The sequence below is a fragment of the Seriola dumerili genome, unplaced genomic scaffold (genome assembly GCF_002260705.1).
Source record: "Seriola dumerili isolate Sdu_G_001 unplaced genomic scaffold, Sdu_1.0 BDQW01000052.1, whole genome shotgun sequence".
In the NCBI taxonomy this organism is placed as follows: Eukaryota; Metazoa; Chordata; class Actinopteri; order Carangiformes; family Carangidae; genus Seriola; species Seriola dumerili.
Window position 1 is genome coordinate 16,731,144 of NW_019174307.1, and position 24,345 is coordinate 16,755,488.

Sequence of the window (24,345 nt, forward strand, 5' to 3'; positions counted from 1 at the left end):
AATATGCATGACAAATTGGCTTTGGAGAATACAGAGCAGGCAGGTCCTCTGAACCTTTGCACAAGAGCTCATTGAAATTCCTTTCATTATGACTGTGGCACTACAGAGAAACAGAAAATAAGAGGGACAGACAGAGAAAGATGAGTATAATGATGTCTGATAACAGAGGCAGGAAAAACCTTGCATCACATCCTTGAATATCATTACTAAAAATTATGCAATTTCACTTTAAAAAAAAAAGTAAACAAAAACACAGAAGATGAGCATTTAGTCGTTTTATTTACAAATGTTGCTGTTTTCCTCAATACCATTCAGTAGGATATATATTCTCCACATGGGAACCTGCTTCTGTGTACAATCCTCCATCTATCAGTGATAACTCCAGACAAGTGCTATCCAAGCAGACAGATCTTTATTTTTAAATATATTTTGAAAGAACTCTAATAATTACTTCTCCCTGTTACAAATGAAAAGGCACATACGCTTGACAAGAACACCTTGGTCAACAAACATGTTAACACCACAAGATTCAGCAGAAAAACAAGCATGAAAATGAGGAGAAGATCCTGCAGAGTTCTCCCTCAGTATCTCTAAAATCTGTCTCAGTGAAGGTCATAAGAAAGCTCTGCCTCTGTAATCTTATAGTCAGTTTACTGCTTGACTAGTTTCATGGCTAAAACACTTAAAATCTCTGGTGCATGCAGAACCCTTACTCTTTATACAGCTGTAATACTTAATACGATATAAACACATTAAACTAGATAACTTCTTTGCAAGCTTACCCTCTCAATCACACACTGTAAAAACACAAACATAATTCTCATCAATGAGTCAAACTGGGTTTTCTAGTGTCATAAATGGAACTACGTCCGAGCCAAGTTCTCCCAGCTATCTGCCCATGGCTTCACTGTTCACTTTCAATGTTCATGGGTTGTTGTCACAAGTAGTCTCTTCATCAATCTGCTGGAGTACAGCCACATCACATAGCGGTTGGCTGGCCAGCTAAAAGGAAAAGAACAGCAACATTACACTTAAGGAAAGCCAAAACCAACACGTCCTAATACTGATCGGATTGATCACGCACTTACTTTTGAATCGCATGTAGCAGGAGTTACAGAAGAGCTGTTTGTTTCGTATTCTGACTTCAGCCCCTGCTTCCGTTCCTCCGAGGTCAGACTTACAGTCAATACACTGAGGAAGTTTAGGAAAGGGAAGAGTTAAAGAGCCACTCAACTGATTAGAACTACACTGAGGACCACAGGTGGAGTGATGAGGAAAGACAGACCGAAAGCCTTTGATTGTAGATACAGAAGGAGAAAAATGAAGGAAGAAGAGGAATGAAAGTCAAAAGACAAAAACTAGCAGGGAAGGTAACCATTCAGATGCATGACACCAAACTCAAGACCAAAATTCCAGGATCGACAATCAGAGTTAATTGTAGGAAGAAAGAATCAAAGTGAGGGGTTGATTAGTTTGGCACTCAGGTTTTGGCACAGAAAAACTTTGCTCAGCTGTAGAGGGATCAGGACCTTGAGATTCACCAGGATTTACCAGGTTAGTAATAAGAGAAAAACAGTCTGGAGGGATCAAGTTAGATTTGAGGATTGGCTGAGTCGTGCTGCAGATGTGCTCCGATGCCGACGGGAGCCCAACTCTCACCTTAAAACAGCCCAAATGATAACAGAGCCCAAGGGACTCGATGATCATGGCCGCTCCCTTTCCCAGCGGGGTGTCACAGAACGTACAGATTTTCTTGCCACTCACTGACCTGGATTACAGAATGTACAGCTGTGATTTGAGAGCCGAGCACAGATGCATGAAGCATGTATGAACACAGACACAGACACAGACACACACACACACACACACACACAGACAGACAGACAGACAGACACACACACACACACACACACACCACAACACACACACACACACACAAAGCACATGTTCACACTGGTATACAGTGGGGTTAAACTAATTAATTGTTTGTTCACTCAGTTGTTTCTATTTATATGATTGTCTCTGAGAAGCGCTACCTCTTCAGGGCAGACCCTACACTTCTGTGACTCGGTATCGGAAAGTGACGAGACGGTCCAACTGGACCGGGCTAGCTGGTTAGCATGCTAACTTCAGTAGAAGAAAAGAAGTGATGGAAATAGAAGCATTACTAGGGACAGCTCTTGGTGAGTAAAGGACTGAAGTTTGATGCTGAACTGAAATGTTTCTGCTAGACTGGTAAGTAAAAAGCCGCTAATGCTAAGGTTAGTTATACAGCGAGAGCAAAACTTACAAATAGCTCCTTTAAATAATTTGTTTAAATTGAAGATTTTTGTGTTATGTATAAAGTATTTAGTAAAGTTTTTTTATGCCTGAAAAAAATGAAATTCAGAGCAAACAATGATCATTTCTAATTTTGACAGACAAACAACAATGCTAGGCTGTTGCTTCATGATGCACAAACACACAAGTGTAACAATGAAATTAAACAGGGGACCTGTACAAAAGGACCAGATGTAAATAGACTGTATGCTTATATAACCTGTTGGATCTGGAATGGAGGGTGAATGTATGGGGCATGTCAATATCAACTGCAACAGCATATTACAGTACATTCAAAAATATTAAAAGAAAGAAAAAGTTTCAAGATTCCCTTTACCACCATTCATAGTTATGGTTTAACAACACCACCACCATTTTGACTATGTCTCTACAACCCAGTACACCAGTGATAGGTTAGAGGCAGCTTGTTGGGAGTGTTAAGCGAAGCAGCATTACTGACTTTACCTGCTCTGCTGCTGAGGGCCACCAGCCTCAGACGTTGGCTCTGGAGAGGTGGTGGGTGATGGAGAGGAGAGTGACGGGGAAGGTGTCTGCCGGGACCAGGGGGCCGAGGGAGTTCCCGCCCCGCCACGGAGGGAGCTCATGGAGTAGGAGGAGGGCAGAGTGGAGGAAGCAGGCCGCTGGGCCGCAGACCCGCCACTGTAAAAGGAAGTGCTGCCGGAGAGGGCTGAGTGAGGCCGGGTGTAGTTTTGGACATAAGAGTTGCTTTTGGGTGTCCATGATGAGCGCCAGGAGTTGTAGGAGGCATCCAAGTTGTCAAGAGACTCGCCTCTGCAAAGCCAACCCATGCCACGCCCACGTTAACTGGTTAGTAAAGACATTTAAACCGTCTGGCTACCAACTGTACCTGTGGCAGTTGTTTTTGTTTGACATTTATGGTACAGCCCATTTTGCCAAAGCAAAGTCAGAGTGGTAGCCAGAGTGATAAATGTTTTCATTTCAAGTGAACAGAATTTTAGTAGGTTTATAAAGCCAACCACCGTTGTCACACAAAAGAGATTACATTTTTTACTCTTGTATATGCTAGAGTGACCGTACCGGCGCATGGATGGTATGTCACTCTCCTGGCTGGTGGCGGTGTTGGAGGAACGCTGGCGAATCCAGCTGCTGTCCGTCAGGAGTGGAGTTTTCTTCTTCATCTCGTTCAGGATCTGCTGCCTCTCCTGCTCAGCATGCGACAGGGACTGCTGACCCACTCCACCGCCCGTCACTGCACCCAGAGGGGAGAGATAAACGAAACATTATGCTAGGTAAAATGAAAAGTTTCTTGGAGGTCAAAAATAGATCACAAATGGCGACGGGCACAGAAACACAAGGGAAAAATGGGATGAACAGAATGAGATTGTGATGATGTAGATACGTTTCCCAAGTTTTATTATGAAGTAATCTGCTGCAGCCAATGATTAGACAGTTCCTTTTAAACTCCTTTTAGTTACGTCATGGCATAAAAAATGCACTAGATTAGCATGCATTAGCTCTATCCACCCCAGAGAAATCATACTGCAATCAATCACTTAATTGTTTTTGTCGCATGAAATTCTCTGGTGCCTCCACTGTTAATCAAACAGCTGTAAAAGTTTAGAATTGGTGCAATGTCATAATTGATTGATCGGCTGAATCAAAGAGGTCAAAATAAGAGCTGATTGACCGGCTTTCAGATTAAAACCGCGAGGCGGAGCTTCAGGGGCCGAGCCCACCTCTCTCCGGCTCTCTGTATCTCATGGCATTGAGGATGTTTCTCCTCTCCATCTCCAGCTCTGACGCAGCCCTCTCACTGCGGGCCTGCTTGTCACACGCATTCCTCAACTGCTCTTCCAGCAGCCAGTGAGCCATGCCTCCCGGCTGAACATACACACCTACGGTAGGGTACAACCCACATATATGTGCAACAACATTCGTACATGGAGTCATTTATAAAACCGCCAATAGGAAGAGAAACACAGGTCACAGTTGACATGACTTCAGCTAAATCAAGAAAACTGACCTTTCTTCTGAGGCTTTTCTTCTTCATCAAGCTGGGGAGATGATTTGGATTTTGCCCTGTCAAATGAAACGAAGACAGATGCAATTAAAAAATGACTTTGTTTGAATGAGTCGGTTCAAATGTGTCCAGTAAGAGTACCTGGACACGTCAACTATTCGGTGAAGATGTGACAATTTTATTTTAGTAAAGGAAACGTATTGGAAAGGAAAAACATGACTTACTACTTCACATACATACATGATGTTAAATTTTGCATCTACTGTAATGCTATCCGGTGTTAGTATTTTTAGGTTGCAATGACACATAAGTGATAAATTCTTCTTGTTTGTTAAAATCTGGCATTGATGTTTTGGCAGGATTATATGCTTGTGAGACACTGCTTTGGCAGGTTCGGTAATCGGTACAATTCAGGCAAGAACAAACTGTGTTGCCAAGATAATTCCTGATGCTGAGAATTATGCTAAGAATTCAGAGAAAGGTGAATTTGGGGCTGAAAACGTGGAGAAGATAAAGTGAAAGCAACATTCATTAAATACAACCAATGACACTTTACTTGTTCCCCTATTCAACATTTACAGGCAGTATACAAACATTTAATAAATGGTTTATAATACACTCAAATGTAGTTGTAAGCACATATAGGGATATTTTAAGTGTTAGGTAATTATAATTTCTCCTATGAATACATATTTTTGTGCTATAGTTGTTAATGAATACAATTAAAAAATAGTTATATATACTTATATACTACTTACAACTACATTATGGTGGGTTATAAACCATTTACTAATTGTTTATATATTGTACTGCTTATAAATGCTAAATTGGGGACCTATAATAAATATGCCAATTTAACTTATTCAAGTCATTATACTGAAATACTGTAATAAATTGTGATCATTCTAAGGCATTATTGTTATTGTTATTACACATCAAAACAGGGTAAGAAGCACAACATGTATCGCATAAAAAGTACATGATGTAACAACAGGGTTTATTAGTGCCAATGGATGATTAGTTCAATATAGAAAGAAACATTATCTTTAGGTGCAGTTTTACAAACACATACACACTCTCCTGTACTAACCTGTCTGTAAAGGACAGTGGAGGCTGGACATTGGCAAAGCCATGGGAGCTACCAGCCCTTTGGTGAAGAGCAGTGTGTAGAGGGAGATGGGTTACAGCGCAAAGGTGGGCGACAAAGCACATGCAAACTCATTAGTTGCAGTTATGTTAATGCAGAGACAGTAAAGCGGGTAATGTTTGACATGTGAATGTGTTATTATCAGCTTGATGGACAGATGAAGGAAGGCAAAAGACATGTGAGTTAAAGTGTTTAAGGAGAGTACAGGAGGAGCAGCGTCTTTACTGACCACTGGCGCTGCTGCCGCTGCAGCTCCAGGGCTCTCTCCCGCTCTCTGCGCTGCTGCTCTGCAGCCTCCTGCTGCCTCCTCTCCTCCTCCCTCTCCTCCTCTCTCCTCCTCTGCCATTTCAGCTCTTCCTCCTCCCTCCTCTTCCTCTCTTCCTCCTCCTGCCTTTCTTTCCTCTTCCTCTCCTCCTGGAGACGCTGCAACTCTCGCTCCTCCTCCTCCCTCCTCCTCTTCTCCTCCGCCTGCCTCTGGCGCTCCTGCTCCTCCTTCCTCTTTCTCTCTCTCTCTTCTTCTTCCCACAGAGTAGAAGTGGGCTGGTTGAATGGAAAGAGGGGCAATTGTGGGCTGATGATGTGGCTGTTCACCTCCAGGCTCCCAGGCTGCCAGAGAGACGAAAGAACAGAAAGGAGGAAGCGTTAAAACACATGATGGCGTTAACTAATCTGACCCAATTAACCCCTAGGAGGAACTGCAACAAAAATGAAGAAACTCATGTTATTCCCTGTGGTGAAAAACCAGCAAGTGTTTTGAAACTCCAACTAGAGGGGAGTTTTTTTGTAACTCTAGGAACTGAAAAGATGTCTGTCATTACTGAAAGGATGGCCACACATGTTGCCTGCCCTGTGTGAATATCATCCACATGACTGGACATTGTTCTGCTCTCACTTTTACTCACTCTCATGTGAAATAGACCTGTTTTTTCAAAGCCAAAAAGTACCAGTGTCTGGCCACATAATTGCAGGAAAATTATAGCAATTTTGATCAACAACACTATCAAAGCTCTTTGGATACATTTAGACAATTTAGTGCTATGAGTCAGAACTTATTGCCACCTTGTAATACTCTCCAGCTCATTCAGGTAGTAGGGAATCATTTATACACATTAAAATGCCCTTGTTACCTGCTGTGGGACCACGTTCTTGGCAATCTCCTGCTGAGCCTTCAGCCACTCCTCCTGCAGTTTCTCCTGGTCACGCTTATATTTCTCCTGGGGTGAAAAAAAATAGGACGAGAGGTCAGAGGTCATGCCGCTTTAATGACATGCTGAAAAACACCAGTCACACCAGAACTCCACATTTATTCTCTATAACAGTATGCAGCATGAAACAAAGTCGTCGACACACACACACACACACACACACACACACACACAGTGGCAGGCTCTCTTCTGATTCTATCTGTACAAAGCATTTTAAGATCCTTATCTCACTGCAACAGCTGTCGACACAGAATTCATTCAAAGATAAACTACAGGCCTTATATTCCCTTTTTTATGCCAAAAAACAAGGCAAACAAACTTGCAATTCTACCGTGTTGTGCCTCTGTAACTTTGGTTAAGTATCTCTTATATTCATTCTGACTTTTAAAAAAAATAAAATTTAGAACATTTCAAAGGAGAACAGGGTTAGGACTGTAACTACAAGGCTTTAAAGGGCAGTAACTTTTTTATTTTAAGTACATTATTTTCAGGCTTTTCAAGTTAAGGTTAAGTTTTGAGAATGGTCACCGAAAAAAAAAAAACAACATAAAAATAAATATACAACACATACAAACCTACACAGATCTATTTAAAGGGATGGTATATTATACGGCCATGCAGTACCGCAGTACAGCGGGAAGACTGAGTAATAACATAAAGAATACAAACCCGTTGTAGCTGTATTATTTTCAGATAATTCCAAGCTCACCTACATGTTACCTAACCATCCTGAAAGTTGATAAACCTACAGAAGCTTGCCCTGGGCAGGAAGTCTCCCTGGCACATCATGAAATCAGGCCGTTTATCCAACAGGGAATAAGACTGGAGGAGTAACGCGGCTTCCCGGCTACACTACAGCTCTTCTTGGACACCTTTGATCTCCATCCAAAAATAGACCCTCAGAAACATGTTTTGACAGGATTCTACTACATTTAAGTTGGATACTGGACAGACGCTTTACCTTCAGCTGCTTGAGCACCATCTAAAGTTTTCTGGTTTGAGCCTATTAGGAGCAGACTCTGTTGGATGTGAGCTCTGCGCCTCGTCTCGTTGTCAGATGGGACGCAGAGCAGATTTCCAGATGGCTATTTCAGATCAAGTGCATTGTGTGGTTGCTTTGTTTGGTATTTTCAGTTTTTACTGCTGGACTATACACTCCATTTCCAGTTTATTAGGTACACCTATCTAAACCGACTGCAATCTAATACAACAAATATACAAGTCTGATACAAGTTGAAACTGTTTCAGACAGATGCTGATTCAGCTGTATGGTCATTTTAGAGGTTGTAACTGTATTGTGTTATTCTGAAAGGTGTTTCTTTCATTTTGTCCACCCTGTTTATATCAATGAGCGCAGAGTGAACATGAAAATACTGTGTATATCCTATACAAATTAAAATACGGTCCTTGTCTTTATCAGTTTATAACATTTGTGATTTGATGCTGTAACAGTTCAATTTATTGTCTGGATTAAAAAGTACACTGTCTAGAAATCAGTGTAACAGAATACACCATAACCACAGCACAAACAACACCTCTTTGAAACATTTCCAACAAAAACTGAGCCGGGGGTATCTGGGAAACTGGCAACTGAGTTGAAACATAACATCAGTGCTACATAAGTATGCCTTTATGTACCTGTAGGAGGCGCTCCTGTTCCTTCTGCCACTTTTCTTGTCTTCTGCGCTCCTCCTCTGGGTCCCAAGACCAGCGGCTGGAGGAGGGAGTGATTGAAGGAACAGGTATCTGGAGACAAAGAAGACAGACATATAAAGTAAATGTACATGCTTGTACATCTGGGCTTACAAACCGCTCAGGCTTGTGACAGCGGTCGGCTGGTATTTACTACCTACTGTTTTCCTGACACCTTCACCCGTTTCTGATGTTGGTTTTAAGGTAAAGCTTGAAACTGCAAATATACATCCATCCATTTTGGGAGTAACTCTCTTCTCACATTTGTTATATAAGTTAACTGCATCACTGCAGCCATCAGCTGATCAAGTCAAATCAATTTTATCTACAGTCTATAGCCTAGTATCACAAAATTATCTCAGAAGGCTTTCGAACTTATGCAACGTACAATACCCTCTCTCCTTAGACCCTTGAGAATTTAACTTTCCATTTTCAAAGATTCATTAAAATGAAGGCTCCCTGCAATAATAGAGGAGTAATTGGGAGACTAAAAGGCTTAAGAAGCAGAGGAAACCTGCCTCTGAAGTGAGCTAGCAATGCGGTCCATGTGAGATGCTTAATAATTGATCTGAGCTTTGTACTAACTGTGGGTATCTGCTTTAAAAGATGCTAGAGGAGCAAACACACTCAGTGCATAATAATACTACTCACATCTGGCATTGCAGGCTCTGATCCTCCTTGAAAAGAAAGAAAACCATGCAGTCAATACTTGTGCCATGCACAGGCAGAACAGTGAGACAAAACGTAGATATACAAGTTAACCCTGAGGCCGTACGCCACATCAACACAAAGTCGACCAGCTTATTAAAGTATCAACTTGATTTTTAAGTTGAGTATCAATTCATCATTGAGCAAGACATTTTAAACCATGGTAATTGATGTTTTCAACAAGCCTCCAGCAACAACGGTCACATTTCACCCACTAGGACTTGTTGATTGATTCTCTCAATTCAAGTTCACCCACTTGTTGACATTCACATTGGATGCAAGCCCAATAGTTCTGAATAGGAAAATCAATAAACTGATTGCGAGAACAACAAACTGAAAGAAAAACACATGCATCAGCATCATGCATAAGAGGCACAACATTGCAGCGTAGCCAGTCTGAAAAAGTCTAGCAGACGCTTCAATACGTACATGCCAAGAAAGCAACAGGAACACATTTAACTTCATGCCCAGCAAAGTGAAAAGTGCAACCATGTGTAAAGCCTGGACACCACTCAGAAACACCACAAACACAACAGGATTTTAAGATTTGTATTTGTGGTCGGTACTCTGGCACTGTGTCTGACATTCTGTGCAGCCTTTGTAGCCAAATATGTTCACACACTATTTTTTTTTACATTGTCTTTTCAGTTTTCTTATTTTTTGAAGGTTTCTTCTTACATTCAAAATGAATTTAAAACAGCTTGTTTGGCTTGGTATGATGTTTTTTTTGAGGAGACACTTCTCCAGAAGTTGGGCAATCATGGCACTAGGCCGTCTTGGTTTGAACAGAATGTCAGTGTCCCAGACTGTACCAAGCGAAGGTGAGGAGGTCACTGCACATTCAACCCTGTTTACCACAGAGGTAGACCAGCGCACTGACACTGGACCCTGAGCCGCCTGAAGGAGGGAAGGGGCACAGCAGAAGGGTTAAGTTTTGGCACCAGACAAGACTCTCAGAGGAATAGCCCCCCCAAAAAAAGGACCCAGGGAGGAATCTATTTCAATACTGACATGATTAATCAATTGATAATAGGTTCCTCATCCATTGAACATGAGGATGTAGCTGATAAAACAAACAAACAAACAAACAAACAAACAAAAAAAAAACATGCAAAAATCCCTTGGAAATCTGAGGAATTCAGTGACACAGAAGCACAGAGAACCCAGCCGATAGATGACAGAGAAATCATAATTATCATTAAGAGTACACCGCCCCTCTTCGGTCAGTGCTTTTTCTTTTTTTTTTTTACCTTGTTCAAAAAACTCTGACCTCCGTTTTAAGTTTTTCAAAGATAGGGGTTCTGACTCTACATGAGAAATGGAAAATAAGATACAGTGAGGCACAGCAGAGGAGAGAAACAACTTCAACCAGAGCGAGATACAACCTTATATTTATAATACATGAATTACACAAACAGTACACGTTGCTAAAAATGTATCAATTATGTTTTGCAGATATCATTTTCCGTTAATATGTGTTTGCAAAAATTGTTCTCCCACAGCTATCAACAAACACTCACACTCCCTACTGGTGTGTTTTTGTGTCCAATACAGAAATAGTCATCAAGATCAATTTCATAACCTTTCTGACTGTGTGCTCTGCTCTTTACCTTTGTTCCTCATGGTCACCGACGCCTCACGGAAACTTCCATTAACTCCGTTTGAAGCCACATCCTACAGGGAGACATGGCAGGGTCCACTCATTAAAAACAACAGGAACAATGCAGGGATAAAAACTGATCAAGAGTCAACCTGAGTGATCCTGGGTCACTTACAATGACTGGCTTGGCGGGGGCCTCTTTGGATGTCAGCGCTTCCTTGGAAATGTGTGAGGTGAAATCCAGACTGGATTTTGCAGTGTTTGGGTCAGATGAACCTAGAAGTATCGGATGATCTGTACTGGTCAGATTGATGGTCTTATGGCTTTTAAATGGCAGGGAAGGTTGATCTCTGTCCCAGTCTGCATGCAGATAATGCAGTGGCAAAAAATAGGATGTGTATATGCACATAAAACCACACGATTTTGTGCATTTTCTGTATTTTGATAATAGTTCTGTATATGTGAAATCCAACATATATATTATAATTGTCTATTTGCATAAAGAAGACTAAAAAGCAGGGGACAAGGTTGCCGTTATGGTGTTGTTATAGAGAGCAGCAGGGGGTGACAGAGAAACCACCTTCCCCAGCCATGCAGCCTATTAAAGCCTTCATAAACCCACACAGTGTTTCTAACAGGCTCACCACCACTGGACTTCACTAAACTATATTAACCAGTACCGTGTGTTAGTTCAGGTGAGCTACTCCGAGTGGTTTATTACTTTTATAAGGTGAGACTGACGTAACTGGAACAAGTAAGCCTGTTATGCTAACACTGTAAAAACAGCACACTCATAGGACCATGGACCTGAGCTGGGTTAGTTCTCCACAAGGAACACACCGCAGGGACAGAGAGAGGAATGCTTGAGAGAGAGAAAAGGCAGTAAAAAGAAGAAACAACCAGTAGAAATACAAGGAAGAAAAGAATATGGAAAAACAGAGCAAGATAAACACACAGGGGAAAAAAAGAGAAGAAATAAAAGCCACAGAGGTCAGCACAATAGCGGTCCGCCCTCATCAGATGAGAAAAAAAAAAAAGTCCCAGGTCCTTCACCATTTAGCTGTCATGAGATCATTCATGGATCACTTCACAATAGTTTACAGACCAATCTAAAGTGTCAAAACTGTTTAGCAACGCAAGCAGCATAAGCAGAACTGTCAGTCCAGGAATGCAACCATTAAAGTGGTTCAATTCAATTTCACACAAACAAAAAAACAAAACAAAACAACACACACACACGCACACACGCACTCAGATGCAGCACAGTGTTCAGATGACTCACTGTTCTTGCCATGACGGCGAACATCCATGACCAGGCTGCCCTCCTGTAGAGCCTCCTCCAAGCAGGACTTCCAGTCTGTGTAGCTCATTTCTGCCACCTGGTGCCCGTTCACTGTCAGCACCTCGTCTCCGGCCTGGAGCTGGCACATCTCAGCGGGGCTGCCTGCACCAGACACAGGGACGGGGCGTTAGCAGCATGAAAGGTGCGCCATTTCCACCGCTGCAGTGACATGGTCGGCTATTACAAGTTACTTATAGGATCCTCAACAAACAGCCTTTGCAGCGAAGCAATTCAACACTATATCAACAAATAATTTGGAAATGTATGCACATATTCACAATGTATTTTCGTGTGCAAGAGGCTGAACAATGCAGAGAGTCTCTTCAAACATCTTCACCTTCTACTTCATCTCAAGTGGAACGAGACAGAGCATTAATTACATGGTGACTAGTATTTTATTAACAACATGGTATTCATATTTTTACAATGATGTTTTTCGTTGCGCGGCTTTCATGTTTAACACGTGATATTACGATTAACATTCTATTAAGATCAATGCGATGCTTATTAGAATTTTATTTCATCTATTGATCTGCGTGGCTAATTTGTGCAAAATAATACGACTGCTCATTTATGTTCTGTTGCTCTAAACTGCTCTGGCTGCTTGTACTGAACGGTGAATGTGGTCATTATACTGTTGCATCTGTGTTTTTGCTTCTTCCTGTTGATTTTTGATGTATTTTTTCATATGGATATGGATATTTGTGCTCTGTCTTGTGCATGATGACCTTGTTGCGTTTGCTCTCATTTCAGCATCTCACTGTCTTATGCTTGTACTTCTTAACTTGTCCCCTCATTGGCTTTAAAACATCTTGCTGCAGCTTAACATTTGCCATGTGGCTAACACTGACACGTTCACAGAAATGTCATTCAGTGTGTCCTTATAAGTAAAGACATGAAAATGAAGTGAAACGTTAACACACAGGGAGGTTTTGACACGACATTACTCAACAATGCTAGGTAAATACACTTCAATACACCGTAGGCCGAAACTGTTGTGACAAACTTAAGAGTTCACGTATCGCTGTGGGATGTGTGTGTCACATATACAGTTTGTGACTAAAAGAAATGGCGTTCTGTAATGTGGAGGTGGTGGAAGCTCAGGAGAAAGAGAGGCTCAGGCCCAGCAGATCTGACCCAGTTAGGTGTTGCCCTACATAGGTCTGGCAATGCCACTGAAATGGACTGGAAAACCTGCTGACAACTAACCAGCAGAGCCTGGCTGTAAAATATAATAGTTTCCAGTATTACCCCTGTATCTGTATCTTTGAACACATCAGCTGGTGCTTAGTGAGAGTGATACATAACCATTGCCTGTCTGATCTTTTTCCACCGGGTTTAACCGCAGGAAATGCTGGTTGCCAGACTGGCTGACTTGTGCACATCACATTTGAAGGTGAATAAAGCTCAACCGAGAACAATTCCCATCCCTCTGTTTGAGGGTGTTTCTCTCACACGTCTTTGTAGTTACCTGGCTGGATGGTCGTGACGCGAGCTCCAGTTGAGTCCCAGGCTGCCCGGAAGCCAAAGTCTCTGCTGCTGTTGGGCTTCTGGTTCAGGTTGATCCGCATCTCACAGTAGTTCTCCTGCAAACAAGCCCAGCAACACGGGTGAGTAGAGATGAACAGCAAATAAACTTTACAAGCATAAAAAAAAGAAGAATTCAGTGTACAACACTGGTCTTGACTTTCTATCACTCTGGAAAGGAGTCAGATTGAGTGTCAGGTTGTGTGTCTGTGTGTATGCAGGCCTGCTTTGGCAAGAAAGCCTTGTATTAATCATTTATGTCTATTGATTAAATGCCAACCTGTAGCTACACTTTAATTTCAATTTATACATAAGAAAAGAGGCTGAATCAAATAACAGTCTTAATGATGCATTAGATTGAGTTTTAATGCAAAATTTAAAATACTTTAATTCATTATCAGAGACAGTATCGATATGTTGCTGTGAGTCTTAAATAAAATTGATGTAACAAAGACATGTTATTTTTCAATGCCTTCAACATAGCCAACAGAGAGGGCTGATCTGGAGGTGTTTGAAGTACCTGGCTGGTTTCTTTGGCTGGAGCAGGACTGACTGGAGGTTCACTCTTGACCGGAAGAGGGGCAGGTGAGACGCTCTGAGCGGAGGTGGCGCTCTTCCCGGCTGTCTTTTGCGGCAGCGACTCCTCCTCCTCCTCCTCCTCATCTTCACTGCTGTGGGCCGAGCTGGAGTCAGCATCGTCCTCAGAGGTCACGAACTGGCGATAGCGGCTCGGCACTGATGTCTTCTTAGAAACGTCGACCTCGCCGTTGACACGCTTGTGAGAGTCGTCCATCTGTACGGGGTGAACGGCAAAGAATGTTTGAGCCTTAAGAATAAGATAGAGTAAAAGAAACTTGAACAACATCTGGCTGATGATCAGAAAATCATCTATTTCAATCTGTAAAAGACCTTAAAATGAGAGGAAATCAGCTGGTGACAAGTGTGTGTGTGTGAAAGTGTTTCAAGAATTCACAATCAGCCCTGTAGATTATTTCCCCTGACACAATTAAACATTATATATTCTTTTGCATTTACTCTAACAGTAATGAAAGTGAAGGAGGCTGAAAATAGCAGCTCTAGTGGTTGAATTAGCATTATAAAAACACTAGCTTCATCCATTATTCACACAGTAATCAGATCGTACTGTTTGGTAACACTGATGTACTCAAAACAAACAGTACTGTACCTGACCAACAGGGCAAACATTTCTTACTACTACTCCCAGCCTTTAAGTGCTGCTCTGATAGTTTGTGTTTAGTTGTAAAATGAAGTAGTACTCACTGAAATGACCCGGGGAAGTGAGGTGATGCGGGAGGGCTGGGTCCCGAAGGGCCTTGGTGCGACAACTGAGGTTAGACGTGCGCTATCCGATCTCTGGTAGCTCCTGGGGAGGGAGGCGGAAACCCGAGACACCCCGGGAGGCTTGGCTTCCATCGAGTTGAGCTGTGGTTGTTGTTTGTGCAGAAAACCAGAGGAGGGGGCCTCCGCCTCAGTCCGTGCGCCCGACAATGGGCGCCTTGGCTCTGGCACCTTTTGTCGGGTGCTGGAAGCGGAGACGATGGTTGCGGTCTCCTCTGTCTTGGCTGTTGTGGTGTACTCTGAGACCGGACTCCTCTGTGAAGGTGCAGCTGCCGGAGGCTGGGAGCTGCGGAGAGAGCTGCGAGTGACGGTGGTCGTGGTGTCGCTGCCTGCGAGACTGTCCACACTGTCAACTTCCCGTGAAGCGGGAGGGGAAGCGGCCCTGCCAGTAGCCGGGGAAGCGGCGGGGGGTTCGTTCTCTTTCAGAGAAGGCTCAGAGGGTTCAGACGAAAAGCAAGGAGTGTCAACAGTGTAGCTCCTGGCAGGAAGGGTTCGGGTACGAGGGGCAATGACGGGTCTATCAAATACGTCCTCGTTGTCGTCCAGGTAAGAGAGAGATCCCAGACGACTGCCAATGCTGCTTCTTCCTTTAGTTTCTCTGTGGACCCGACAGGGGAGGAGAAGGGGGATAAGATAAAGAGAGAAAAAGTGGACGGTGATGGATGAAATTAAAGATGAAGTACAAAGTGTTGGGGGTAGAGAAGTTGAAATGGGGAGGACAGTGAGAGACGAGGAGGAGAGCAGAAAGAGGAGCACGGGTTGAAAAGAAGAGGGTAGGGCAAAAAAAAAAGAAAAAAGGAGGCAGGTTGTAAGCCATGATTAAATTACACTTTCACACTGACTGAAGGCACAGTTCGAGTCTCCTCATTCACTCCTGCAACAAATAATCTCTGCAAAACCTCTCATACACAGCTTCTCTTAGATTACCTTAGCAAAGGATTCCCCTCCGAGGGTAAAAAGGGTGTAAGAGAGGAAGAAATTCACTGTGCGTTGTTTGTTTTGTTTTGGTGAGAAAATAAAAATGTAAATTCTATAGCAATAAATCAACCAACATCATATTGCATTATTCTGACACTATCAAAAAGTACCTGAGCAGGTGTGTTTTCCCTTACCTATCCTCTTGCACATCCTTGAAGGTCCTGGACCTTCTGTTACCGCCGTAGGTAATCTGCTCTATCTTCTCCCGCTCCTCTTTCTTCTTCACAATGTCAGAGTTGACGCTCCGGCGCCGGCTCTTCCATTTGCTCAGGTCCTGCGGAAAAAGTGAACCCACATCACCTCACGCATCATTTCCCGACAATTCCGCTTAGATCTAGATAAAACAGACTGGTCGTGTTGCATGTCTTAACGGTACGGTGAAGTCGAGAAGGAGAGAGAAAGACAGAAAAAAGAGAAAGGGCTACATTTGAAGGTGTTCTATTTGTGTGCTTTAGGCTCCTCCCGGCTCACCTCCCCTGTGTATTGGGGACTGTGTGACCTAAATGCTGCTTTAAGACTCCATTATTTTGCCATGACACCAATCAGACTGCTGACAGACACAGCACTGTCACAGGCTGCCATGTACGTACAGATAACTTTATTAAACTTAATTTTTCTACCCAAGTTTGAACACTTGTGATGTGTCATTTATGTTGTTTTGGAGCACTGCTGCCCTTCTAGGAATAATCCCAGTGTCTATCCTACATCATCATTACATCATACATTACATCATAACATTTTCACCTTAATTCTATTACTCGTATTTACAGTATCTGGTGCTTCACTCCACAAACACAGTGATTTGGAAATGAGGACAGTCGGTAGCCACAGGGCAGCGCTGCCTGCCTCCGTCTCTGGCTTCTATCTGAACACCTCTCCTTTCACCCTGTGGCCACCTACTGCATCACAACACCTGCTCCCCCTGATTTGCCGCACAGATCCCATAGATCATGTGCTCACCTTTCACTTCAACCTTATCTGTGTCGGAAACCAAAACTTTTTTTTTTTTTCCCCCATCTTTCTGCCAGCGTCGGCTTGTCTTGATTTGCGTAACAAGAATGGTGGGAGTCAAACAACAGATATCCCCGAGCGGTACTGTGCACAACACATACTGTATATCAGTTGTACTCACATCCTGCCACTTATCATCACTGTCCTTTATCTGCTCGCGGTACTTCTGGAGCTCTTCGTAGCGAGCCTGACGGACGACGGTGGGGTCGACCTGGATATCACTTGTTGATTTACTCCTGTGGAGAAAATCAGCATCTTCAGTGAGGAGGTGGAGGTGAGGTTTAGTTTGCATATCGAATTCCACTCCAAGGATGCATGCACCATCTCTTACTTGCTGTAAGAAACATCACTCAAATAGTCAAAAGATATTCCAGCTTACACCTCCTGTCCACTTTTTTTTTGCACTGATGCTCGAAGTGGCTGCATTAAACCTTTATCCTGCAACCAAGTGTTAGCCTGCAAACACAGCACACTGGCCAACCATGAAAAAAAAAACTGTGGAGTGATGTAAGCGGAGTGGGTTAGTAACACATATCACAGCCTTTCCCATCATGCAAAGGTCACTCAAAGCTCACAGCCTATGGAAAAATGCACTCTCCGTTTTCACTTACCTGTAAAGGTTTACCCACACACCTCACTTACTGCTATCAGTGTTTAGACCTACTGCTCAGTCATAACTCTCGCTGGGACACACCGCAGTTTAGGTAGATGACCCAGCGTATTGCTATTGTGCCCATCTTTTTCCCTTTGTTATTTTGTCAATAGAGCTTTGTGGAGCAACACCCCCCACCCCCCAACCCCAACCCCCTGAACTTGGCCCTGTGCCATACAATACGCTTTGTTGTGTGTCAGCATTTAGCAGCTAGAGAGTGAGAACAGCAGCACAAAAGCAGGAGGCAGCGGGGTGCGACTGTAAGAGGCCAGAGCAAATGCAAACGTGCCACATTCCTGGGAGCCCGTATCAACTCACCCGTCAATACTCTCTTCAATTTGGCGCTGTCTAGGAAACCAGAAAGAACCACAGACAACAAAAAAAATCACATTTCTGCAGATTTGGCCTTCAACACTGAGTCGGAAAGTGGATTAATTCATTAAGAGCAGAGAGGCCAATTAGTGAGTCTCAGACCTGGTCATCCCCAGGTGCTGGGCTTCATATGTGTGTAAACTCATCCAAAACATGACTCTGCTGGTTTTCACTTTGCACATTGAAGAAGATACAGTGTGTGTATATAGTATGTCTACAGCGCAGTATCACCTTTCCTTTCCCTGACATTTAACCGGGGAGGCGTGTGAACATGTATCTCTCCCCAAACAATGCTGCCTTTCTGCAGACTGCAACATGATGTCACTGGAAACATGGCTTTACATGTGGATGTGAAGTAAATCCAGATGGGCTTGACTTAGGTTAAATGGTCGCTTTGTGAATGCTTGTGTGTGTCTGTTCATGTGCAAACACTGCAGCGCAGATTTGTGTTCAAGTTACTATGGAGTCCACAAGTCGCACCTTCATTCAAAGCTGTGGGGGAATTTCTATAGGCTTCCATGTCGGCTCTGCAGACAAGACTACATTTAACTGCGCTGCTCAGCGCAGTCAGGAGTGTTATGTTATGTTTGCGTATTGCTCAGGCTTTCCACACTCTCATGCTGCTGCACTTTGAGCGTTCACATGTCAGTGAGGTTCCCTTTGCTGAGGAAAACAACACTGTACTCTGGTCAGATCCATGTTTCTGTAGATGTTAGGTGAGGTCAACAAATGGCCAGTCCGACGCAATTCATCACAAGGTCATGAAGTGTCTTCTTTTCTTTATTAAGCATGAATATTTCACAGGCAAACTCGGTCTGATAGGGGAAGAAAACCAAAAATAAAATGCAGAGTTTGGGTCTGTTTAACAATAGTCATCATGAACCAAACAACGTGAGAGAGTATTTATGTTTTGCTCATCAATCACACTTCAAAATACACAGCAGCCGCAGTTTTAATGTGCAGTCCGGACATCCACTCTGCATTTACATTCCGTGTGTTTGTCAGGTAAAATATACCAAATACCCATTATACAGAAAACCATAATGAACTTCCTTTCATTACAGTTTTATTGATTGATGAACACTCTTTCAAGTCTGAGGTAACAACAAACATTCAAAACAAGAAAAAGTTCAACTTTGTTGTGAATTTCTCTGCATTTGCTTCACTGTGGTTTCTGTTAAAAAAAACCCACGACTGATCCAGTGAACGCAAAAAGTCACAAATTAGTTTTCAGAAACGAGCTTAACTGTGTAAAACCCCCATCTCTAACTCTGAAGGCCTTTAAAACCGATCCTTAAAAAGTCGGTTTAACATGCTGTCAAGACCAATTCAGCATCAGACAGAAAATATTTCAAGACTGAAATGGAAAATGGAAGAATAAATCTACAAAGTAAAGAGAAACTAACAGGCATTGTTACATCAATCCATTTCTACAACTTCAGAGCAGCTAACCTCTCCACCAAAAGCTTCTTCTTATATCTTATCTGACTGGCTTCCCTGATGGCCTGCCACCTCTGCAGGTCACCTTCGCTACAGGAGGAAGGCACAGAGGGAGTCATCCCATTGGCCGATGGGCCTCTAAGTGAGCTCTGGCTCTGATTGGAACAAACTCCGATCTTCCGTACCAGCATGTCATCCGTCTTAGGACGCATCTCCTTCTCAATCTCATTCTCTTTATTTGCCGCTGCTTCCTGGGTCAGAGGACATGGGGGGCAGAGGAGTCTGGCTTTCAGCTCAGGAGGCAGAGCCCATGGCTCTGGGATGGGCATGGGGGCATAGTTATCAGGGGCTCCCGAGAGTGGCCGTTGTTGCTGAGTCTGCTGGGTTTTTTCCTTACGATACACCACATCGTCCTGCTCGATGTCAGGATAATCGTCGTCCTCGGGGCTGCCACGGCCGTGTCGCTGGGTGACAATATTGAGTTGCGGCTCAGATGTGTAGCGACGGCGGTTGGTGGACAGTTGCGTCTTCATCATAGCGAGGTCCGTGTTGGACTGGAAGGCCAGGGTCCGCCTGGCAAACATGTCATCATTCTCCAAGTCAGGGACAATGCTCTCATAATCAAAAGTGTCTGGGGGCTCCCGGGGGTCATGGCGCCCCAGGAGAGGCCACCTCTCACATTTGACCAGCTTGGGACCTGAGGTGGGGTCCACTGGGGCGAACACCAGAGGGGGAGTCATTAACAGAGGGGACTGTATCTTGGGGAGCTGTGGGAGAGTGTGTGGTTGGATATGAGGACTGCAGGGTGGGCAAAAGGAGAGAAAAAGGACAGGAGAGGTGATGAGTGCATGCATGTGAACCGCATCACAGAGCAAGAAAAGGAGGAAAAGATACAACAAGCAGCCATAGTGGTGGCATTTGAATCAAAAAGATGTTGATCAAATGAGGACTACAATCACACTGACATGAAGTAAAACTGTGATGCTAGTTGCTATAAGTCTTCACTAGAATAGGCTGCAATAAAAATAGGTTATTGCTGAGACACAGCCTATTTTCTACTAAGGTCAGTACAAGCAAACTGCTTTAGGAAGTGTGTTAGGGCACCTCCAGTAGCTTGTCCATGTATTTTACCATTAGTATATTAGAAAGCAGCTCATCAGAGATTCATATTTCTCCTAAAACATTCCCTCATCGTCACAGTCATGCAGCTGTATCGACCTTTTCCCCACAACAAGGGTGGTGTGAGCCGGGGCCTCGTGTGTGTGGGAGTGAGAGGGAGAGGGGCCGCAGGGAGAGGGGGCAGAGGAGAGCCAAGGACTGATGTCACAGTCTGAATCATCTGACGAAGAACCCGACTTCTTATAGCTACAGCAGGGTGGACGAAGGAAAAAGGGGACAGAAGTAGAGAGAGAGGGGAAAAGGGGAAAGACATGAGGCGATAGCAGGGGGAAAGAGAACGAAAAATAAGAATCTACACAGGAAGAGCAGCGAACCACAGAAAACCAAATTTTAAATCTTACAGTATAAAAGGTTAAATTGGCAGAGTCAAGGGTGTCAGGAAGAAAAGTAAGAAAAGATTTTGCAAGAAGAAGCAAGTGAATTCTATCTATGATATTACCGGTCTGTAAAACATGAAGTATGTATGTCTGTATAGTCTGTCTGTAGAGAGGATGAAGGCTATATTGTACATGTATGTATGTGTTGTGTTTGAATGCCCTCACACACCTGAAGCCTTGCATCTTCTTGTACCAGGGTCTCCTCTGAGAGCCCAGTTTGATCTTCTGTATGTGAACGTCTTCTTCGGGCGACCAGAATTTGGGTAAGAACTTGTCGTACGACACGTTGCCGGCGGGCTGGGGTTTGACACCCATCTTGCGGGTATAGAGATCATCTTGGACGGGGTCAGCATAGCCCACCTCATCGTCCTCATCCTCAGAGTCATCGCAAATCTCCCTGAACAGGCTGGCTGAGGACACGGCTCGGCGGTGGTCCACCTCCACGCAGCCGTGCTCGGGGGGCTGCTTTTCCCCACTGACGATGCTGCTGCTGCTCAAGAGAGACAGCCAACCACAGGTGTCAAAAGAATTTTTCAGCAGCAGTACAAGCATACCAGTCACGCAGAGAGGAGGCACATTCCTCGAGCACAACAACCTCAGATGAGATGACGCAAGGATTAGCAAACCAATGCAAGCTCAAAACCAAACTGCAAAGGAGGCAAAAAATTGATTTGAGGAATAATGTCGCCAACTCAAATCACTCCTCAAAGCTCATTAAACACAGAAGGAGCAAATAATGACGTGCTGCAGCTAAAATTCAACACAATTCAAACAGAAACCAACAAACTGAAGACTTCAGAGCACTGTTAGACGCAGCACACTATGACCAAAGACGTTGCTCATGGTTACAACGAACCATGCAAACTGAAGGTAAGAGAAGCGCTCTAGTTTGCTCTCATCAGGCAGGCAAATCAAAGTCACACGTAGCTTCATGTTCTCTGACCTGAGGCAGGTCACATTCTCTTGAGGGGGAACATTGGGAGTCATAGTGACCTTGGGCCAGAGGCCCCCTCTGCCCCCAGCGGCCCCTCCCCCTGCCAGGGGACTGATGGGCAAGGCGAAGTTGGTGGGGGGAGCTGGGGAGGGGCTGTGGAAGCGTCGGCTGGCCAGGTCGTCCAGTACAAGATCCGGGTCCGGTCGGTCTGCGTCCGAGTCGCTGCCGCTTTCATAGTCAAAGGCCCATTGTAGATTATCTGCGGGCAAGGCACTCTGGGATACCTGACTGTGGCCGTAGTAGTCAGAGGGAAGCCTTGTTTCACTGAGTCATTCCACGACAACACCATCGACCATTCGCAGACAACACAACAGCACCACAAACACCGACAGCAATGGGAGAGGACAGAGTCAAAAAACAACCACAATGTAAACTTCAAGCACAAAGTAGACATTTAGGTACGAACCCATCACTTTCTGTTTTGATGCTTGTAAGATGGAAATAAAAAGAATAATAACTCATTAATTAGCTGAGATTAGAACAGCACCTTCAAACAGATCAGTGTGTGTTTTAACAGTACCTGGTGAGTGTGCCTTCGTCCTCTGTGTATGTGGGGTTGGCCCAGCTGCGCCGGTTGTCCTCATTGCGTTCGGCCCGTTTCTTCCTTAGTGGAGCAGGCACGTAGCCTGAGGGTTTGTCTTTAGTGGGCAGAAACTGGTTAAACTGGGTGCTGGCCTTGGGTGTGATGACCACCGAGCGGCGGTAACTGAGACCGTCCTTGTTCTCAGCCATCCTGAAGACAGAGTCTGCCTCAGTGTCACTGCAACAACCTGGAGTGTGGATGGACGGACGGATGGGGGGGGGGGGCAGGAGAGCAGGGGACAAACATGTGTGAAGACAGGCTATGGGAGAAATGAGAAATGAAGAAAAGGACAGTAGCAAAAAGGACAAATGGGGTGAAATAGAGAAAAGAGTTGGGGGGGGGGTGTAGCTGTGTGTTCTGGCATGACTTTGAAGGAGTAACAGAGGGGTGCAGGGTGGGGAGCGGAGGCCTCCTCATTTACAAGCCAGTGTGGATGACTGTGGAATGTCTCACTGCCCTCTCATTATAAAGGGGGTGTGGGGTGGGAGGGGGTGGGGGTGGGGGCTGCTCTGAGATCACCGGCCAGCACTTCTCTCTCTTAAAGCGTACTACACTTCTGTCATGAAACAAGACAGGCTTTAGCGTCGCCATACCTCTCCTTCCAGGTTAAAATAGCCCCTTTCAAAAGCGCACCACTAGATGGCAATAGGTATTTGTTTTCATAAATGGGAGTCAACTCGCTGGCTCTGATGCCGCATATCTACCCTGTCCAAATATTTGAAGTTCTACACAAATGAACTGGATTATAAATATTGATACAGAGACACAATAAGAGAAAGTTTGAACACTTTAATGACAATCTGCTGCTTGGGTGTGAGAGTCAGCCTCGAAAATAAAATAATGCCGAGGCCTCTTAAATGCCATAAATTCAGCTTTAGCAGGGTAGAAAAAGAAAAAGGCAAAGAATGAAAGTGTCTAAAAGTGTGTTCATGTGAGTTTGCATGTGGATGCAAAAAAAGGACACGGCATCTCCTACCCTCGCTGCTGCCTTTCAGAGTGGTGTCAGAGGAGATGCTGTGAGGTCGGGAACCCAAAGAGTCCAAACTGTCCAGGGAGTCGTCTCTCCTGTGTCCGCCGCCGCTGCCTCCTCCAACTCCTCCTCTCAGTTGGTAGAGCTCCTCTCTCTCCGAGTACCAGCTGTCTCCAAAACCGCTGTCTCTGACGTTGTCGTCTTTCTGACCGGACGACTCCTGCAGAGCCTTTCATACACGCACAAACACATGCAGTCAGATAACAGGGTGCCAATTGCAATATTTAGCTCCACTGTGTGTGGCGTGCTTGAGAGATCCCCCAGGTAGAGCGTGAAGTCTGAGCTGTCTGGACTTCTCGTTCTTTCAGACTCACTTACTGTAAACATCCACTCCTATACTGACTATAAGGGGAAAAGCATGCTGCAATTTAAATGGGATAACCTCATTGTTTTCTATCCGCCGCCATCTCTGTCAAAACAAACAGAGCCGTGACCCACACACCCTTGATGACTGGGTTTGCTGCACAAAAACAATGTCATTGCACATAAACACACACCTTAACCAGCAACGGCTACAAACAAGCAAAAACTTGTCAACCACAATAAAAGAAAATGATTTTCAGATCTGTAATCCACTGAATCCTCCCAGACAATACAAGTCCACAAACTAAACCCCGCCTAACCCCCCGCTCCACTGAACTTGGATTATCATGGCTAAACGTACAAGACGTGCAGCAACCAACTGCTATTACTGAAAATCCCTGTAGTCGGTTGAATTATAGAGGCCTTGCACACCACCACCTATAAATCTGTGTGAAAGAAAAGTGCCAAATTCAACACTGGCATGAGCAGGGGTGGGGGGGGGTGCTTCTTCAAGAAAAGAGGCAG

The 24,345-nt window shown here is 44.2% G+C and overlaps 2 protein-coding genes across 9 annotated transcripts in view; both read right to left on the reverse strand.

The window, feature by feature from the left end:
* Positions 1 to 276: 276 nt before the first annotated feature.
* The window catches only part of lmo7 (LIM domain 7), a 48,611-nt gene continuing 24,542 nt past the window's right edge, over positions 277 to 24,345 (reverse strand). Inside the window, exons 7-30 of one of the 8 annotated variants that reach the window (XM_022740785.1) lie at positions 23,464 to 23,686; positions 22,425 to 22,674; positions 17,861 to 17,890; positions 17,012 to 17,126; positions 16,014 to 16,153; positions 14,824 to 15,499; positions 14,063 to 14,335; positions 13,487 to 13,601; positions 11,956 to 12,117; positions 10,849 to 10,949; positions 10,684 to 10,747; positions 10,324 to 10,380; positions 9,929 to 9,970; positions 9,017 to 9,042; positions 8,312 to 8,419; positions 6,596 to 6,682; positions 5,698 to 6,074; positions 5,412 to 5,468; positions 4,325 to 4,380; positions 3,379 to 3,550; positions 2,785 to 3,111; positions 1,660 to 1,768; positions 1,089 to 1,191; positions 277 to 1,002 (exon numbers count right to left, since the gene is read on the reverse strand). In XM_022740785.1, the coding sequence (XP_022596506.1) occupies positions 980 to 1,002; positions 1,089 to 1,191; positions 1,660 to 1,768; positions 2,785 to 3,111; positions 3,379 to 3,550; positions 4,325 to 4,380; positions 5,412 to 5,468; positions 5,698 to 6,074; positions 6,596 to 6,682; positions 8,312 to 8,419; positions 9,017 to 9,042; positions 9,929 to 9,970; positions 10,324 to 10,380; positions 10,684 to 10,747; positions 10,849 to 10,949; positions 11,956 to 12,117; positions 13,487 to 13,601; positions 14,063 to 14,335; positions 14,824 to 15,499; positions 16,014 to 16,153; positions 17,012 to 17,126; positions 17,861 to 17,890; positions 22,425 to 22,674; positions 23,464 to 23,686 (3,693 nt within the window). In that variant the 3' untranslated portion in view covers positions 277 to 979. Of the gene's footprint in view, positions 1,003 to 1,088; positions 1,192 to 1,659; positions 1,769 to 2,784; positions 3,112 to 3,378; positions 3,551 to 4,324; positions 4,381 to 5,411; positions 5,469 to 5,697; positions 6,075 to 6,595; positions 6,683 to 8,311; positions 8,420 to 9,016; positions 9,043 to 9,928; positions 9,971 to 10,323; positions 10,381 to 10,683; positions 10,748 to 10,848; positions 11,034 to 11,955; positions 12,118 to 13,486; positions 13,602 to 14,062; positions 14,336 to 14,823; positions 15,500 to 16,013; positions 16,154 to 17,011; positions 17,127 to 17,860; positions 17,891 to 22,424; positions 22,675 to 23,463; positions 23,687 to 24,345 lie in introns of all 8 variants that reach the window. The other 7 variants (XM_022740780.1, XM_022740781.1, XM_022740782.1 and 4 more) reach the window with 7 other exon arrangements.
* On the reverse strand, positions 18,722 to 20,393 carry LOC111218463 (LIM domain only protein 7-like). The gene has a single exon (XM_022740788.1). The coding sequence runs from the start codon at positions 20,206 to 20,208 to the stop codon at positions 19,345 to 19,347; it is 864 nt and encodes a 287-aa protein (XP_022596509.1). The 5' UTR covers positions 20,209 to 20,393; the 3' UTR covers positions 18,722 to 19,344.